The 19,063-nt window shown below is 42.1% G+C and overlaps 1 protein-coding gene across 1 annotated transcript in view; it reads left to right on the forward strand.

The window, feature by feature from the left end:
* Positions 1-19,063, forward strand: part of AKAP13 (A-kinase anchoring protein 13) — a 159,455-nt gene that overhangs the window by 88,356 nt on the left and 52,036 nt on the right. The window contains exons 9-10 of the mRNA XM_054272927.1: positions 10,600-10,681; positions 14,930-15,066. Of these exons, the coding sequence (XP_054128902.1) occupies positions 10,600-10,681; positions 14,930-15,066 (219 nt within the window). The remainder of the gene's footprint in view (positions 1-10,599; positions 10,682-14,929; positions 15,067-19,063) is intronic.

A 19,063-nucleotide genomic window follows, 5' to 3' on the forward strand; every position in this document is an offset into this window, starting at 1 on the left:
TGCAGGACTAAAAAGGCAAGCAGTGACGTCCTAGCCCAAATCAGGAGGGAGTGGCTTTATTTCATTATTTTCTTTCCTTTTGCCCAGTGCTGTCATTAGAAATTTAAACTTAGCTCAAACCCAAGCCGTCTCGCCCGATGAACAGTGAACTGACTCGGAAGGAGGAAAGTACTTTTTTGTTGTTTCTTTCAGTGCATGAGGGCGTGAAAAACAAAACACTTTGGTGACAGTATTTGCGTTGGATACGGAGATTGGTTTTTTTGGTTTGTTTTTGTTTTCTTCCTGAATTAGACCCATCGTGGCTGAGCCTACCTTCTGCATTTCCACTTGGAGTGTCAGTATTCCTGCTGCACACATCTGGCTTTTGTTCTCTTTTCGGGCAGGATTTTCATTCTGGTGCTTTTTTGGATATCATAGTTGTCTGGAAAACATTTTTTTTGTTATTATTACTGTAACAGGAAGGCTGATACCATTCTTAGCAGTCGCAAAAAAAATAATCCTATATGTATAAAGCTGTCTTCAAATATCTTTTGTTTGCTATAAGTTCCTGCATTGCCTGTATAAGCAAATCTGTTCCGAGAAGACTTTATCAGGCGGGCGCAGCGCTGGGATTTTCGTTTTCCTGTTAAGAAGCTCGGGCAAGCTGGTGTGCTGAGACACAGGGACTCCTCTGAGCACGAATGTGAGAGGTCTGGGGCTGTGGTGAGCCCAGGGTTCATGGTGGGCTCTGCTCCTCTGCTCCCAGCTCTTTGGACAAAATGTACGAACGCCACAAGAGGCGATACAGCCTGTGTGACATCTCCAAGGTGGACAGGACTGTAGATGTTGTGTTGTTGAAGGTATGATGTTTGTATATATTTATTTATGGGTTCCCCTCCCTCTCTCCAGGGGATCAGTCTGTTCCTTGCTGTGCTCATGTCTCTCAGGATGATGCAGTGGGGAGGGACAGGTGGAAGAGCTCTTGCCCTTCAGCATGGTGGTGGTTTTGAGTTTTATCAAACCATATAATATTATTATCATATCATTATCTCTGCAACTAAATAATCTCTTGTGGCATGCACTCTTTGGGAGACCTCCCTGGCCATCTTCCCTGCCCTCTGCCCTTAAACAGTCCCTGGTTTGAAATCCCAGCTGGGCTTTTTGTGTGAGGGGGAAAAGGCTTTCCATTTCCAGTGCTTGCTTTTTGAGATTGAAAGGCACATGTTCTCCAAAAGATGCATTCTGCCAAAAAAAGGCATGGCGGATCCTCCTTTGCCTCTGTTTTTTGTTTGTGTTAGAAGGGTTGCTGTCAGTCTTGTTGTTTGGGTGTGATTTTGTCTGAGGATGGGTTGGAGCAAGAATCAGGAGTGGCTCTTGGCTAATTGTCCCAGTGTGTTCCTCCTCTAATCTAAAATTAGCAAGTGCTCCACCAAATGGCACAATGGCAGTCTGGGAATGTCCTGTCTCTGTAACAGCTTTGTGGAGCTTCAGCAGCTTCCTGGCAGAGTGGATGGAAATAGGAGAGAAGCCAGAGGGACTGCAAAACACAGCCCAATTCAGAGATCTTAACTGCTGGAAGATCATTTCCTTTCCCTCTCCCTTTTTCTCGTTTCTTTTCTTAGCTGAAGCAATGGGATTCTACATGATCATATGGCTTCCTTTTTTATGATTTTTGGTTCATGCTCTTATTGCCAAGTCAATACAAGAATATATAACAAATTTATTTTCAATTAATTCTTGTTCTACTTTATCTGCACTAAAAGAGACCTAGCTCTTGTTACCTTGCTTTGTTATGAATGAAAGTGTTTTCCTTTAATTCAATGTACCCAGTGGTTTTAGTGGCACAGATAGCTGTAAGTTGTTTTCTCTCCCAGCTCAATTTTTTAGAGTATTTTAGACCTCTGAAGTTGCTAATGCTGGTTGAGGATTGAATCCCATGATACTTAGCCTATAGACACAGTATGAGTCATTAAAAATATTGTTGCATTGTTCACACACTATTTCTTCCACAGAAAGAGTGTGTTTACAATTCTTAATAATTCTTGGGAGGAGACCTCTGATAATTTTGGTTGCCAATAAAAAGCACAATCTTTTTCTTTATGAAGAGTATCTGAATGCCTGGGTTAAAATACAATTCACTAGAATTATCCAGCTTCAGTGTTTCTGATGTCATCAGTTCCTTAAATTAGTTTTTGTTCAGCAAAGCTTAGATTTTATAACAAAATGTGGCTCTTATTGGTTCCAACTGGTATTTTCCTAATTGAGTTTCAGAACTGTGGGTTATACTGTCTGTTCCTGCAAATGACTCAGTGTCCATATATGTGTGCGTGTGTGCACGCATTGCTGCTCCCAACATGGGCTGTACAGCCTGCAGATGTTTAAAATAGGAGGGTGCTGGTGACAGCTACAGCTACAATCAACTCTAGCTCGATTTTCAGTCGTCCTTCATGTTTTCTCTGGTTTCTATAACATAACTGGTAGATGAAATTGAATTTTGATGACCTAGGGATCCAAGCCAGCGCTTGAGTGCGTCAGTGGCAGATCATCTCTTGACGTTAATGGGAGCTGGATCAGGCCCTTAATGAGGGAGCTGGGGGTGGGGTTTCTGTTGGGTTTGGTTTTCATTAAAATACTGAAATAAAACTGTACCTTATCTAGCCATTGTATTTTGGGGAGTTCAGAGGACAGGGTTTCTTAAATATTGAAAAGCAAGTACATGTCGATAGAAAAAAGCAAACCCAAATTGGATCCATCAAGAGTGTTTGAGCTGATGAAATATTAACAAGATACCTGCAAAGCACCAAAAAGCTTTCAATTTGGCTGCTGGTTGACTCAGACAAACTTTCATTTCTTGAGTAATAGATGAATATGTTCGCTCTTTGCTTCATTTTAAGGTAGGGAACTCAGTAATCTTAGAATTGTTTAGGTTTTAAGGACCTTTAAGATCATCAAGGCCAGCCATTAACCCAGCACTGTCAAGTCCACCTTTAAACCATGTCCCTCAGTGCCACGTCTGTGCATCTTTTAAATACCTCCAGGGATGGTGACTCAGTCATGACACAGGAAAGAAAACCAGCTGCTGAAAAAGGACAATGGGAACAAGTGGTGAAGAAAGAATTTTGGATGCTAAATGTTTATAGATGAGATTATATTTGCATTGATTGCATCCATTCTTAGAAAGAATTGCAAAAGAACTTTTGGTTCCTACCCATAATTTTGTCATCTGAAAGGCCACTGTCTTGAGACTCAATTTTTCCATGTTTAGATTGAGCCTGAAACAGCGGCTTGTGAAGTTATGAAAAAAATGAACCTCAGCAATTTTGAGGCTTGATGCACACAATTATTTTTGACTTAAGCATAGTTTCCTCCTCCTCTCCACATACGAAAAAACAAGAGGCAGCAGGTTACCAACAGTGTCCCAGTCCCTGCTGGAGGTAGGACTTCATCCTGGGAAGAAATTCCTTGCTGTGAGAGACGTGAGGCTCTCGAACAGCTCGTCCAGAGAAGCTGTGGGATCCATCCCTGGAGGGGTTCAAGACCAGGCTGGATGGTGATTTGAGCAACCAGGAAAAGATGTTGGATTTGCATCACCTTCAAGGTGCCTTCCAACCCAAACCATTCTGTGATTCCATGATTTTATGTCCTTTCCTGGCTGCTGCAGCAATGCAAACTCGATGACCTTGGATCCTGAACTTACTGAATGCACAAAAGCCTGGATGATGCAGAACTGACATAAAAATTTGCTGTCATTGTTCCTGCTGGGTTTGCATGGTAGCAGATGAGGGAGAAGTTGTGGGGTGTGTGGGATGTCTGCTAGTCTGAACATTTTGCTGAGCTCTGAGCAGCTACGTGCAGGGTAAAGCAGTCTGTGCTATGTTACTGCAAGCCCAAAATGGGAAGTCTCAGTGTGCCCATGTGTGCCTTGGCAGCCCTGTCTCATTTCTATGTTGTGCCTGCTACCACAAATAAAACTACAGGGACAGGATACAAAAACCACACTGGCTGGCACCTTGCAGATAGAGCCATGTGAAGTCAGACAGGCATTCAATGGGGATGAACAGGCAGTGCTTTGCAAAGTTACAAAGTAAGAACTGGGCTTGCTTTGGGAATGGGAGACTGAATAATCACAGCTGGGAATGTTTTCTAACGGTTTTTGCCTATATCTGCATTTCACCTTTGTATGTGAATGCTGAAGTTGTTAAGGGTAGGCATCAGGAGTAAATTTTTTCACAGATGGGGCAGTGAGGTTTGATTTTTCTGCTTTATTTTTCTGCTTTTCAGATGAACCAATCCCATTTAGCTTCCAGCTGAAGATCAGAACATTATTAATGGAATTAAAACCAGCATTAATAATTAATCAAGGTATTTTGAAGTTAAAAGGACAGCATTATTAATTGGTTTTTCTGCTTCCTGGCTGCTCTTGTAGCTTTACCTCAGCACCAGGGAAGATGCTCTGATTGATCCCTGCCTACCTAAGGCAAAGTGCCATTTACAACATCCTAAGCTAAAAATAGTCTGTGGAGAAGTCCCTGAATTAGCTGGAACTAGGCTTCCTTACATTTTATGTTGAAGTTTTTCTTCTTTATTATCACATAAGCAAGTTCATTTCTTCTTTGGAGTTGTTCTGGGGAAGGATATGCCCAGTTGATGGGTATGTGGTGTTCCTCAAACTTTGTGGCCCTAAAATGACTAAACTTTAATCCAATATCTATCCATGCTGTTCTGGTCGTTGGAGGATGGAAGGACAGAAGTGTCTTTAGAATGCTGTAGAGAATTTTTGAGTTTTTCTGTTGGTGTCTCATGTAGAATTGCAACTGAAAGGGCAGCTTAAATGAAATTATATGTTTTCACATTAGACACATACATGTTTGTGGGAATTTTGCTCCCATATTAGCTAAGAGATGGGAATTTTTTGGGCAAAGAAAATGCTGTTATTTTTGAAGCTTAATTGAAGTCTGTTGACTTTAGTTTTGCTGGTGGAAGACATTGCAATGCCAAGGGCTGGAAAATGTACTTGGGGCACACGTTCCTTTTCCCTGCTGGGACATTGCTGGGGGATAAATGCACTTTAGGAATTTAGTGTTGCTCTTGCACCATAAAGAGCCAATTTATTCAGTCATGTAACATGTCCTGTGCTTGTAGGAGCCTTTTTTGGTGAAATCCTTTAATATAGTTTTCTGTAGCACTGCTGGCTTGTTACTATGCAAAAGGTCAGTTTGGACCTCCTTGAAAAAATGTCCTGATAGGGTGTCATGGCTCTGTAAAGATAAAAGACTCGGTATAGCATATTCACAGTGCTACAAGAAAAAACCTCCATAGAAATAACTGCAGAAATGCAAGTGTTGTCCCTTTTGGCATACATTTGAGAATGTCTTTGGGTTCTGCATCTACCTGTTAATATCATCGCACAAAGCTAAGAAGATACACAGGGAGATTGCCATAATAATTTAAATTAAAAAATAGATGTGGAACTTGGAAGCAAATTGATATGTCTGCTCTTAATATTGTCTGGCAAGATGATTGCCAAAGCAGTGATTGTTGCTCTTGATGTGAGTTTTGAGTCGGCAGCAACAGATGTTGAAGGAAAACAGTGGAAATTCCTTCCCCAGATGCCCCATCCTTCATGCTCCTTTTCAAACGGTTTTGGAGGATCTTGAAAGGTGGTTCTTGTGAAGGGGATAAATCAACTCTTCCTTTAGTTTCTAGTGCAGGAATTGCAGGCAACTGGATAATTTCATTGTAAATGGAACTGTAAAGTAAAAGGTGTTCAGCATAAACATTGAACTCCAGTTATGAGTACAAATTTCTTTAATCCTATATGAAATTTTCAGGAACAGGAAATTCCTAGAAAATAATTACGATATGCATAGAACTTTAAAAAAATCATTGTATAATTTCTGCTTATGAAACAAATTAATTATAATTGAATTTGAATTACTGCTTTTTTCTACTACTTTTATTCTACAATGGATATTTAAAATGGATATTACTCAGTGTGGTGCACAATTACTTAATGATACGCTAAGAAAGCTACAATTACTCTCCTAAATATTTTCCTATGTGCAGTAGTATCTGGTTTTAGCTACGAGGTAGATCATCGTCTGGAAGCTGGGGAAAATAAAAGGAGAAAAATGGAAACTTGCACATTTAGGACAAAGTTAAAATAATATGGAGGGAAGATGAATCTCCAGGGATCTGCTAGGAAATGAAAGTTAAAGTCATCTGGTTCCTTGTGCTCTGGAGATGTTGATTTATATCACGACCAGCGAGGTTGACAAGTGCAAACTTTTGCAATAGCAAAAGATTTCCTGGAAGGTCAGTGTGTTCTCTTTATTGTGAAATGGAAGGCAAGAAGAGTTAAAATAAAACCAGGGGAAGAGAGAAAGGACTTTTCCATGCTGGAGATAGGAGCCAGGTAGTCCCTGGCCGTTGTGATGCCTGAGCCTCCAGCACCCACCTCTGCCCTGGATATTGTTGGAGTGTCTTTGAGAAGGAGGTCCTGAGCCTGGTTTTATGGGCAGGCACCACACTGCATGGATTAGAAAATTCCTTGTCCAAGGGGAGAGGAAGGAAGAGCCTGGGAGTGGAGTCTGGTGTCACTCACAGTTCCTGTGGGACAGAGGAGGCCTCAGCCCAGGGTGTCTCACAGTGCCCAGTGCTGTCCTTTTCTTACGCATTAAATCACATCAAGTTTCAAGTTCAGGATCTGCAGGAAGAGTCGGGAAATACCTGAGTGTGCCCAGAAAGAGCAATGGAACCATCTGCTGCTCACAGCTCCAGCTGGTGTCCTAAAGGCATCTTTGAACATTTAGCCTGCTGGAGTTTCACCGGCAAACAGAAAATCCTGCAGGATTCAGTTTTTGGTGCCTGGGGATGGGCTTCCATGATTCATTCTGTGTCTGAGCTGCAGATAAACACATTCAGGCTTCTGCATGGAAAAATAGCTGGTTTTCTCCTGGCATTTCTTCAAGGGCTGTGTATTGAAACTCTGTTCCCAGAGGCTGTTTCATATTCCCTCTGCCACTGACACAGCACTGCACCCTCTGCTCCTGCTGCAAAGACTTGGGATGCCTGGAATCAGTGAGCTATAATCAGTGTGGGGCTTTTATCATCTTCTGTGGCCACCAGCCTGTGGTCCTGTCCTTGGGCTTCTCTCAGCAAAACAAGAAACTGGGAGGAAAAGGGAGGAATTTTCTCACATGCAATGCACACGTGTCTGCAAAATCCCAAGACAGCCTCATTTCAAATTTCTCCATACTGGTACATTCCCCAGCTCCTGATGTTCAGGTGCTTTTATAAAGACAATTTCCTCTCCAGCTCTCACTGTCTGTACCTGTGGTCACTAGTCCTGAGTAAATACAAGCAGAATTCAGGTGTTGAGGAGGGAACCCAGTACTCAGTGTTGGGCTGTGGATAGTGGGATTTGTGTTTTGAGGATCTATGGACCACCCAGTTCCTTGAGAGCGAGCAGTAAAACTCCCTCAAAGCCTGTCTGGGCTCGTTTTGGCCTAGAGAATACTTGTATATAGTAGTGGTTTCCTTTGTTTTTGTTTTGATGGTGATTATTATTTTTCCTGAATTAGGGCTACTGAGATAAATATTTAATTTCTAATGCTTTATTTTGTACATAATCAAGGATATCTGAAGCAGCACCTTAAACCTCAGTGTTACTCTCTCATTACTTTTTTTAATAGAGAAAAGCAGACGTTTTCAATACTTGGCAAAGCCACAGGGCTGAGGAGAGAACTGGCTGGGAAATTGGAAAAATGCTCAAATCTTTTTTGAAAAAATGCCAATGTCTATAATGCATTTTCAGTGAATGACTCAATTGGTTCTATTAAAGGAAAATATATAATGTTAATTCAGCCTAATATGGCTTATTCAACAGACAACTTGAACCTCTTCCTATTTTGCTTTCTTGCTGCTAATTATTGAATGGGATGTTTAATTATTTCTTTCCAGTAGTGGATACCAGTATAAATCAGGAGCAGTTCCTTTGATTTTGATGGTGATTTGTTTAAAATTAAGAAGGGTCAGACTCTTCTTAAGGAGGAAGGAAGGCGGTTCAAGTCAGTCAGAAGGAGACAGAATTTGATTTTGTATCTGAAATGGGTCATTCCTTCATTTGTGTGGACTTGAGCACATTTGCATTTGTCCTTCTATGTGTGTTCAGCCTCAACTTCTAGATATAATAAAGTATAGGAAAGTGTGGTGCAAATTTATTCTGCTTTGTCTGGAGAGAAAAGAATAACAGCATGGTATTTATTGACTTTACAGTCATCAAGTGGTATTTATTGACTTTGCAGCTCTTTTGAGACTAAAAAATAATAAATTATGTGGTTAAGTTTAGATGCTAAGATTAGATGCCACACATCCTCTCTGAGAACAGGGAGTGTCTTCTGTTGAAAGATTCAGAACATGACCCACTGTCCATGCAACAGTTAAAATGCAACATCCTTGTGTTACTTTGGAAAGCAAAAAACACATTGTTCTGAAGTTTTGCTTGCAAATCCTTTTCCAGATTGAAGATTGCTTCTCTTTTCCTCACTGCCTCTCATTTAATATGGATGCATTGTATGTAAAAGGGAGAAAATGTATACACAGTGGAGCAGAGGTGCAGGGAACACTGGGATCTTAGATGTGTGAACATAAAGGGGTGTGATGGGGTCTTGGGTGAATATCTGTATAATGCAGTCAGGGAGTAAGAGCTGCAAAGTGTACATCATCCCTGGGAAAAATAGCCTGCAAAATTCCACGGAGATGGCAGGTACATCCAGGTGGGACATGCACTGAGGTCACCCCGAGACCTGACTCCAGTAGGGCTCAACATCTCCTTCACCTCTCCTGGGAAACTCCTGCTCATTTTTCCCCTCTCAGACCTTCTGTTTCTTCCCTGTCTCTGTCAGCAGGAGCTGCTGACTGGGGAAGGTCATGGCATCCTCTCCACTGGAGGATTTTAAGGGCACAGAGTTGGATTAGGACCTCTGAGATGGTAATTGAGCCTAACTTGGCGCAGCAGCAGGCAGGGACTAGCTGACCTGTCACAGGCCCTCCCAACCCCATTTTGTCATCGCACAAGTATGGAGGAGGACAAAGCCCGAGGAAGAAAAATGTGCTGTAGCAAGTGGCTGCCAGGTCTGGGGGAGTGCAGGGTTGCCTGTGTGGTGTGGGGAGCAGGAGGTGCTGGCAGGAGCCCCTCGGGTGGCGGGCAGGGGATGCAGCCAGGGCGGGGAGGAGCCAGCCAAGGGCTGCAGCAACACATTCCATGATCTCAGTGAGAGAGGAAACAAGGACGTGGGTCATTAGTCAAAGCAGCACGTCAGGTCAAGGGTAGGAGAGGCTTGGTTTTAATTTATTTTAGAAAATAAATAATAAGAAGGCAAAAGCAGTGCATTTCATAGCATAGGAGGAAGGAGAACGTTGAGGGGATGGGAGTACAGCAAGGGGCTGCAAAAATAGGACAGGATCATGGAGGAGATTTGAACATAGGTCAGAGGCTAAAAGTAAATATTGAAACTTTGTTATTTGAAAGGTAGGAAAGGAAATTATTTCAGGAGATAAAAGGAAAGCCAGAGAGAGGATAGGAGAAATACTTGTCATATAAAATCAGGCTGAGTCATCCATTTCAGTACCTTTCTCTTAGCTGCAACTTAACATGTGAGATCCTGTGTGTTGAGACAGGTCAGGAGGGGAAGTAAGTTCTGGGTTTTTGTGGTGTGGGACAGGTGAGATTTGCATGCAGTTGACAGTAAGGAAAGGCATTTGGCTCAAAGAAATGGCAGAGACAGTAAAGGGACTTCAGAATCTGCCAGCTCTAGACAAAAGTGATGGGAAGTGAATGTTGGATGAACCAAGGATTGTGGATAGTCCAGCAGACTTCTGAGTCAAAATGTTGGACAGCACAACCCGAGTGAGGAAGATGAAAGCACAGGCAGAGGGAGGAGGAGGCTGACAACAGATCAGTCATCCTTGCTGAAAGACTGGGAGTCATGGAAAGGGTGAAGGACGGGGTGAGGTGATAAGGGCTGATGTTGAAATAAACCATGTGATGTGTCTTAGTGTTAAAATGGGTGTTTCTGTCATTGTCATTTCAGTTAATGCTGGCCCAAAGTGCTTCTGGTTCTCACCATGACTTGGGCACTTCCCAAGCCCTCTATTCCACATCACCAGAGCACTTTGCTGTCTCTGAGCTAATTATCTGTACAGCAGTATGGGTGGCAAGGAATTTCTATTCTGTAGGTAGTGAACTGAGGCATAAAGCAGAAGAGTATTTTCCTGCAGTCCCGCTACAAGTGGAGGTGAGACTTGAAGCCAAGGTTATCCAGTCCTCTATTAGCAGTTTAAACACTGACTCATCCTCCCTCTGATCCCCTTCCTTGAGCAGGAGCCACCTTCCAATCAAACTTTCCATGGAGAAATAAAGGGTTTTGGCCTATTCTAATGGTTTGTTTAGCGATGCAGAAATAAAATCGTATGTTACTTTTGACATTTTTATTATTGGGAAAAAATTAAGCCATAACTCCGTATCTGCTGGTTGATGCAGAGGGATATTGGAGAAGAGACTAACAGGGGTGCTGGTGAGAGTGGCCTTTCTCTGATGTGCTGTGATGTGTTTTGCAGATAAACCGTGGGAGCTGGTGTCCGCTGGAGCCATGTCCTGACCCCTCCCTGCTGGAGCGCAAGCGCACACGGGAGTCTCCAGGTGAGCCACACCAGCAGCGCTCCTCCCCACCTTTTCTGTCCTCCTGTCCTCCTCCCCACCTTTTCTATCCCTCCTTTCCTCCCTGTCCTGCCCAGCTTTTCTATTCCTCCTTTTCTCCCCGTCCTCCTCACCTTTTCTATCCTCCTTTCCTCCCTGTCCTCCTCATTTCTTCTATCCCTCCTTTCCTTCCTGTCCTCCCCACTTTTTCTATCCTCTGTTCCTCCCTGCTTTTGACATCCTGGCCATGATAGCCCTCCTCCTCACCTTTTCTATATCTCCTTTCCTCCCTGTCTTCCTCACCTTTTCTGTCCCTCCTTTCCTCCCTCTCCTCCTCCTCACCTTTTCTATCCCTCATTTTCTCCCTGTTCTCCTCACCTTTTCTATCCCCCTTTTCTCCCCATCCTCCTCACCTTTTCCATCCTCCTTTCCTCCCTGTCCTCCTCTCCACCTTTTCTATCCTCCTTTCCTCCCTGTCTTCCTCACCTTTTCTATCTCTCCTTTTCTCCCTATCATACTCACTTTTTCTATCCCTCCTTTCCTCCCTGTCCTCCTCACCTTTTCTATCCCTCCTTTTCTCCCTGTTTTTGACATCCTGGCCTGGATGGGGAAAACACATAAATTAAATAAACTGTGTAATGACTGTGCTGTGAGTCATTGTTAGCACATGGCTGCAGCACTTGACTAGCAGGGAGCTGTGTAGTGTGTCACCATCTCAAATAACTCTGCATTTCAAGTGCTTCAGTATTTTGATTTTTCCTCCCCTTTTCTTTTTCTAAATAAACTTGAAAGATGCTGCAAGCAGCGCACAGACATGGTTTCTAGCTGAAAGGATAATTTCGTAAAAGAAAAAAGCCAGAAATTTGAACTCCTAAAACCATAGTTAAACCCAAATGAGTGGCTTGAGATTTTTACTTTTTTTTCCCCCCTCCTGCTCTGAAAGTTGCCATGATTCCAGGCTCAGGAAGCAGGAAGGCTGTTCAGAGCCGTGGTTCCCACACCCTGCCCACCAGCTGTGCCAAGCTCCCATCCCAGCCCTGCGTGCTGGCTGGTGCTTTCTGGCTCTTCCACTGGGACACAAAATCTAGTCTGGGCAAGCTTCAAAGAAGGGTTGGTGTCCAAGATAAGAAAAAGAGCATTTCCTTTCACTGGATTATGCGTGTTAGAAACAAATAGAGTAATTGATCAGGGCCCTGAATAGGGACTTTGCTTAGGCTGCTCAGGGAGAGGAGGCTTCTTGCCCTGCTGTCCTTATGAGCAGTGGTCTCACCCAAATCTCCTTCAATTTATCTGAGACTTGAAAGAAAATGACTGAATGTCAGTCTGAAATTTAAACTCAGTCTGTCAGACTGTAGGCTAAGAAGGGATAGTTGTGGGTTAGTGACCTGAGGGGTTTATCCTAAATAGAAGTTCTAGCTCACTCAAAGTTAAATAAGTACATTTTTATTAAAAGCAAAAATACAGAAATAGCGATCTTTTTTAGAAAAATCATTAACAGCAATAGCTGTTTCGGGCGTGTTTTTACAAGAGAACCTGTGGTAGTGCTATGTCTCTTTACCAATTATATCTGTGAATCCTTTGCCTCTTGGTACAGTATTTTTATGCTTCAGGCAATAGTTACTGCAAACCGTTTGTCTGCTAAAGTACATGGACTCATTTGACTTGCCAAATATATAATCATGTATTCCTATGGATCACTATCAGTTGCACACCTATTAATTATCTAATGCACTATTACACTATAGAAACATAATATTAACTATGTAATTAGATAGCTGTATATACAAATTTATATTAATAGTTATAGTAATACATGCCTGTAACACAGACATGAAGAGATAGTTTTTTAAGTAAATGTGCTCTCCAGATGGACTGAGCAGCAGAAGGATCTCAGGTTATGCAGGTTCTGCCCTTTCTAGAAATAACATTGTTACTGCACAGGCATCCTCCTGCTGCTCTGTGGTGCTGGGCAGTGTAGAGAGGGCAAGAAAAATCTGGCAATGCTTAACAGCAATAAAACCATAAACTGTCAGTATGGCTAACTTAAAAATACAATACTTGATAAGGAATTAGACCTTTTTAATCTGCTGAAATGACTTGAAAGGACAGAGACCTCAGATCTTAGAAGGTAACTCCAGAAATTGGAGCTTTTCATTTTCTGTCTATGTTTTTGAAATTAGGCGTGCAGAGGAGTGTAGCAAATGCATAATTATCAGCATGGAATTGAAGGGCTCAGCCCTGGCTTGGAAGACAGAAGAGTTTGGAAAATGTACAGAAGATATTGCTTGGAAATGTTCTTCCTAGAGCTTTTTTCTCTGTATTTTTTTTTTTTTTTGCCTTTATATTATGCACAGAAGTGTTGCCAGGGGTGTGAGACACAGAGCCTGGCTTTGTGCAGCATCTGTGCAATTGAAAACAAACCCAGCAAACTGAGAAAAGGGGAGGGAGAAAACGGAGAAAATATGCACACCTCCAACCAAAAGTAAAGGAAAGAGAGGGCTTGGGAATGAGTTTCTCAGCACAAATGAGCTGAGGAGTGTGGAGGGGTCCCCATCACCCTGCTCCTCATCCTTCTTCCTCTCTGCTTCATCTCCTCCTCCTAAGGAGCTTTGCTGCCTCTCATGCTTTATCCTCAGGCTGAGGTATCCATGCACATCTGAGCTGTCCCCACTGATTTTCCAGTGGAACGTGGCTGGAGCCCCTTTGTTTTTCAGTCTGGGCTGTGGACATGCAGTGCTGGCTGCCAGCTGGATGAACAGCACCTGGCCCACGTCCCCACAGCCGCTCCGTCTCTTCTTTCCCTTCATTCCCCCCTTCTTCCCTCCCCTCCCTTCTCCCCCTCGGTGATGGAAAAGCAGTTCAGATTTTCCAGGTTTACTGAAAGGGGAACAGGAGCAGCTGCAGCATCCAATAAGTGCTTTTCCAACTCTCCACAGTGTGGAAATTCCTCTGTGGGGTAATGGGGTTTATGACTGGCTTCAACTCCCCCTGTCCTAAATGGGGTCAGCCCCACCACTATCAAAATAATTCTGTTTTCTCCAGAAGTGGAGTCACTGCCATCACTTGGGATGTGGCCAGGGTGTTCCATAGCTGCTGTCAGGCACAGATTAAGGATGGGGAAGGCAAAGAAGTGACCTTAAGCTACCAAACCTGTCGTGCTTTCAGTGATGTTTAAGCTTGATGTCACCAAGGATGGAGTTAGTGAGGTATAATTTAAGACTGAACTAATATTTTATTGCCCTGGCTCCTCTCCAGACAGCTGAGCACGGTTTTGGATCTGTTTAGTTAGAGGAGGTGCAAAATAGCACCTTTCTTTAAAAAAAAAAAAATGAACAAACTAAAAATTAGAAAATATTTTGAGCTGGGAAATTTGAGTGTTTAATTTTTGGCAAAATTGTGATTTATGCTTTTGCCTGAAGGATGAACAAGTAAAATATATACAGGCGTTTCTTAGGCAAATACTTGTCTGTTAAAGGTTTTGGAAAGAGGGCTTTTGCAGGGGCTGCAGTCTAGTTCTGTACTTCTGATTAACCCAGTGCAAACAGCTGGAAGCACTTGAGAAGAACAGAGATGCAACATGCTTATATTTCAATGTCAGGAGTTACAAAAGCTGAGAGGTTTTTTAAAAAATCACTTAATTTTTGAATCTTGAAAAAGTAAAGCTTGTCATGGAATTGACACTAGTGCTTTTGACGTAAGGAGTGTAGAAGAAGAAATGAAATAATTGTCCAAATATGCACTAAAAGCACTTTGGCATTTAGAGGGTATTGATTCTTTGAGAAAGAAAGTAAATATTGACAAGTTATATTTTTATATTTATTCAATATGAATCTAATGTTGCATTTGTTGAAATCTCTAGGAAACATCCCACATGCACTGTTATGGGATACCTCATACGTAACATATTTATCAGCACCTCAAGCTACAAGTGTTTTCAGCTGTTTCATGCAGAATTTCAGTTTGCACCATGTACTTCAATGATGCACTTAAAAAGGAGTTTTAAACTCTGGAATAAATCATTTGAGAATTCACAGGCAGTTTTGAGAGGTGAGCAGATGTATAAAGCTTTATTTGTAAAGCTGTGTGTTTTAAATCCTGGAATTCCCTGAGAGAATGTAGTCTGATGGTTTTACCAGTACTGAATCCAGGGGTAGAAATGCTAGTTATAGATACTTTTAATGACCACCAAAATAAATGTGTGGATGCTGCAGAAAGCCTCAGGTTGTGACTCTTTGTGCTTTGCTCCTGCAGAATGTGAGAACTTCTTGGAGGATGGGCTGAGCAGCGTCTGTGCCTCGTCACAGGGTGCTCTTAAAAGAGAGTCTGGGAGTGAGTCTGACCTCTTCCCCTTGCCTGGTGATGGGATGGAAGACCTTGTCTTTGGGAAGGTAAGAAAGCCTGGTTGGGATATGGTTAAAAAAGCCCCTGATAAACCCATGCAGCACACACAGATCATTTTGGTTTCTCTGGTGAGTTGGAAAGCTGGAAGCGATTATCCTGGAACTGAATAGATGGGAAGGATCCGGTCTCCTCCTTGGGTGCAGCAGCATGAGGGATGTATTTACCTGCAGCAGAATTCCAAAAGCTCTGCAGCCCCCAGTGGTTAAAAAAATGGAAGTAATTTTGTCTGTCCAAAAGTAAATCAGGCACCAGAGAAAGAGTTGAAAAGGTGGATTTTCTTGCAAGGTCATTAGGGATTGCACAGACGATATGAAATCCATCTTTAACTCATGTAACAAAATGCTTTTCTCCAGTAAACTGTGACCTCTGTGCTGATACCTTCAGATTTATATGCTGTAATTCTCAGAGGAACCAGTGTTTTTCTGTAAATTCAGTGTCATAGGAAGGAAACACTCATTCTAAATACTTCAGGCCAATTCCAGGGAATAGTTTTGTTGCCTAGGCAACGTACCTCTAATGCCTGTTTACGTGCAAGTGGAATGAAAGTGTTTTCAAGTTTGCTTAAAATCAACAACAGAAGTCATTGCTAACCTTAGTCATCCCTGTACCCTTTGTGTTGCTGAGGGAGGAGTGGGAGAGACCTGAGAGGCAGAGCTGAGCAGAGGATGTGCCTCCCTTTGGCATCATTTTTTTACATCTACGTCAGAGCAGCCTGAATTTGTTCAGGGGGTCGTTAGGTTTTTGCTCTTGCTGGTAATTTGTACTCTTCTTGGCATAAGCAGATGATGAAAAAGCAACCAGAAAGAATAAAGTGATGTAGAATCAAAAGGGATGTGACCCTTCTTTAGAGCAGCCATCACTGTGGTCTCCATGAAGTCCCATTCTTTGCTCCAGCTGCAGCTCACAGGTTTGGGCAGGCACAGCTCCTGCTCTGAAAAACATAACTCTCAGAGCAGCTTTCACACTGGCTTTCTGAGAAATGTATTGATTGAAACAGAGTTCTGTTTGCTGAAATCAAGTCAGATGCTGGTGAATATTTTCCAGCAGGATGGGAAACACCACAGCCCAGGCTGAGTGATCTCATGAGCTATAAATGAACAGTAAAGTCATCCTCCATGCACGTGGTAGGGCACAGAGCTCACCAGCCTCGCCCTTTCCCATCCGGCTGTCAGAAGGATCCGGGGCCCTGGGCTGTCAGGGGACAAGGCTGTTTGGCAGAGCAGGCTGTCTTCAGTTCCCCTGTGTAGAGTGTCACAGGCTGTGACAGGCAGCTGCCATTTGAGCCTGGGAGAGTGTGAGTATGGGAAAGTGAGGGAGAAGAGTGCAGTGGGAACACAGCAAAGTTTGTATTGTACAGAATTCTAGCTTTCCCCCTTTCTTATGTGGAAAGTTTCCTTCTTCAAATACGGGAAAGAAAGACTAAAATATAACCAGAGTAGGTAGTGCAGTGTAGCAGGGATGCCATAGGGAAGGGAGAAGGTGGTGGGGAAAGCAGGTCTTCAATTGCCAGTGGAGAGAGGGCAAAGGCAGGAGTTCTTTTCTTTGTAGAAAGGGAATTCCTTAATTTGGCAGCCTTTGCATTGTTCTCATCATGCAGTAGGTTGCAGACTTTGTCTTCAAATGGCTTCAGAAGGTCCCTGAGTTGAGTTTAGGAAGTTATTCAAAGCTAATCTCAACCTCAGTTGCTTTGTCTTCATTTTCCTGACCAATTTGATTCCTTGTCTTCTTTTCTCAGGATTTATCTGAGTATTTTTTCTACAGTTAAACTTACTTCTAAAAGACCAGAAGAACTAATTTAGTATGGCAAGCTTGTTCCTTAATTAAATCTTTTCTGGTTTTACAGTACTGAATACACATGGCAGAAATGCAAATTATAGATATTTTTAATACCCACCAAAATAAATGGCAGCTATAATCTCTTGTCTGAAAAAATAGTGTAACATGCTTGTCATGGCTGTATTTGATTATTTATAAACCTATGAAATAGTTTCTGTATCAAATTGGGAAGAGACAGAGTATGTTTATGAACATAAAGAGGATCTCAAACCTTTCAGTGTCATGGTGATTATTGTTATTACTAGTTCTGTTCTTGTTTCCCCTTTCTGTGGAGCAAGAGTTGAACTTTTGTCTACTAGAGTTGGTTTTTGTTTGTTTTTTTTTAATTGTAGAAATAACTCCTTCTTTGCTAACTGCTTAATGCATTAAAATAAATGTAGGGAGAACAAGTTGCTGTCTGTGCAAGGTCTTTGGGCTGCTTCCACTTGAAATGCATTGACTGAAAGCCCTGGTTCTGTCCCAAAACCATGAAGAATTGGGGTCTGTGGGGTCACAAAATCTGCAAGTGCCTTACCCTGTCCCTGGTGTTTGGTGTGTGCTCCTCTCCCATCTCCTTCCCTTCTCCTGTGCTTGTTGCATTTCTTTTTCTCTTGAGGACATGTGCTGAGCTGTGGAATAGGAGCTGTCAGCTTCAGGGAGCTTTAACACTAGAACCTGCCCTTTTTTCAGAATATACAGGCTATCACTGAGATTCAGAAGTTGCTTCCAAGTCTATGGCTTCAGCAAAATGTTTATTTTATTTTTTTTGCGTCAGCACTTCATTCCCATGTCCTCATCATCCTGCTTTTCCCTCTCTGTCCCAGACAGCCATCTGGGCAGGCTTTGCAGCATCCTCCTTCTGGTATGATTAATGCTGCATAAGGTCATTTCTCACAATCATCTGGCAACATCCTGGGGTGGAGCCCATGTGCTTTGCTCATCTTTAACTTTCAACCAGCCACCAAAGTTCCAGCTTTACTGGGAAGCTTTTTAATGTGCCTCTTGGGAAATGATTCAGATGAAGGGAGTCAGGGACCCACAGATCGTTGTCAAAGGAAGGGGTTGCAGCTCAGAGTCTTGAATGTTGTTTAATTTCTGCCTTTGTTTTGGTTTGCTCTGAGAAAATACTCAAATACATAAAAGTTTTGCATTTATTTTTGCAGAGTTGTTGTATCTCTTAAAAAAAAAAAAAGGCAAACAAAAAAAAATCCCCAACAACTGTGCAAAAAAAGAAACAAACCCAAAGGAATAAAACTTTTAAGGGAGAGGCTTTCACGTCTACTCCAAATCATAAAAGTTATGATAAATACTTTGTAGAAGGCCACTGTTGAGGTGAATTTTAGGGAACCTAAAACCATAGGCAAATCCAAATTAAAAAATTACTCTGCTCAATTATATATCAAGCCAACTAAAGGTGTTGATTCCTTTAGTGGAATGGTATTCCAAATAAACTTCAGGATTACATGGTTCAATTTTTTCATCTTATTTTTTAAAATACCCTAACACCTTTAATGTCTTTGAAGCTCAGGGGACAGAGAAAGTTTGTGTCTCAGCACTTTGCATGTTGTGATCATGGAAATTATAGAAAGAACATTTGAATTCCCCTTATCAAGACCTCCTACAGTGGAGGAATTTAGTTGAAAAAGTTATCTTTTACCCCCACCATCCCAGTGATTTCTGTTATGCATGGAGAAGTACATGTGTCTTTTCTAGAATACTCACTTTTACACCTTATCTTATTTTTTCTTAGAAGCTTCTCAGCAAATACTGAGGGCAAAGAAAATGCCTATTAGCAAATGTCTGTAAAGGCTCTTTTTGGCCACAGTTAAGTCCTAAATTCATTGAGGTGCAATCCAGCATGCCTAACTTGAAGAAAGTTAGTATTTCTGTAATGTTTCTTTTTTTCTGTAAGAAAAGAACACGTTCTGTTCTGCAAACATGGTATTTTCTTACTCAAATAGGATTAAAGAACAATGCATATTTACTGGCCAGATAGCCAATTTTTTTGCAGTGGTGACTACAATATAGATGTTTTAGATGTGTCAGCCACACTTGGCATTTTTCAGACAGAGTCGTCTTTCACATTAACTGTTTTCCTTTGTTTAAAAAAAAAAAATCATTGAAATGACGGCAGAATATTTTTAGAAGAATAAGCATGGGCCATGAGTT

Source organism: Melozone crissalis, unplaced genomic scaffold (assembly GCF_028551555.1).
Source record: "Melozone crissalis strain CALT ecotype California unplaced genomic scaffold, PUWL_Pcris_2 ptg000014l_1, whole genome shotgun sequence".
NCBI lineage: Eukaryota > Metazoa > Chordata > Aves > Passeriformes > Passerellidae > Melozone > Melozone crissalis.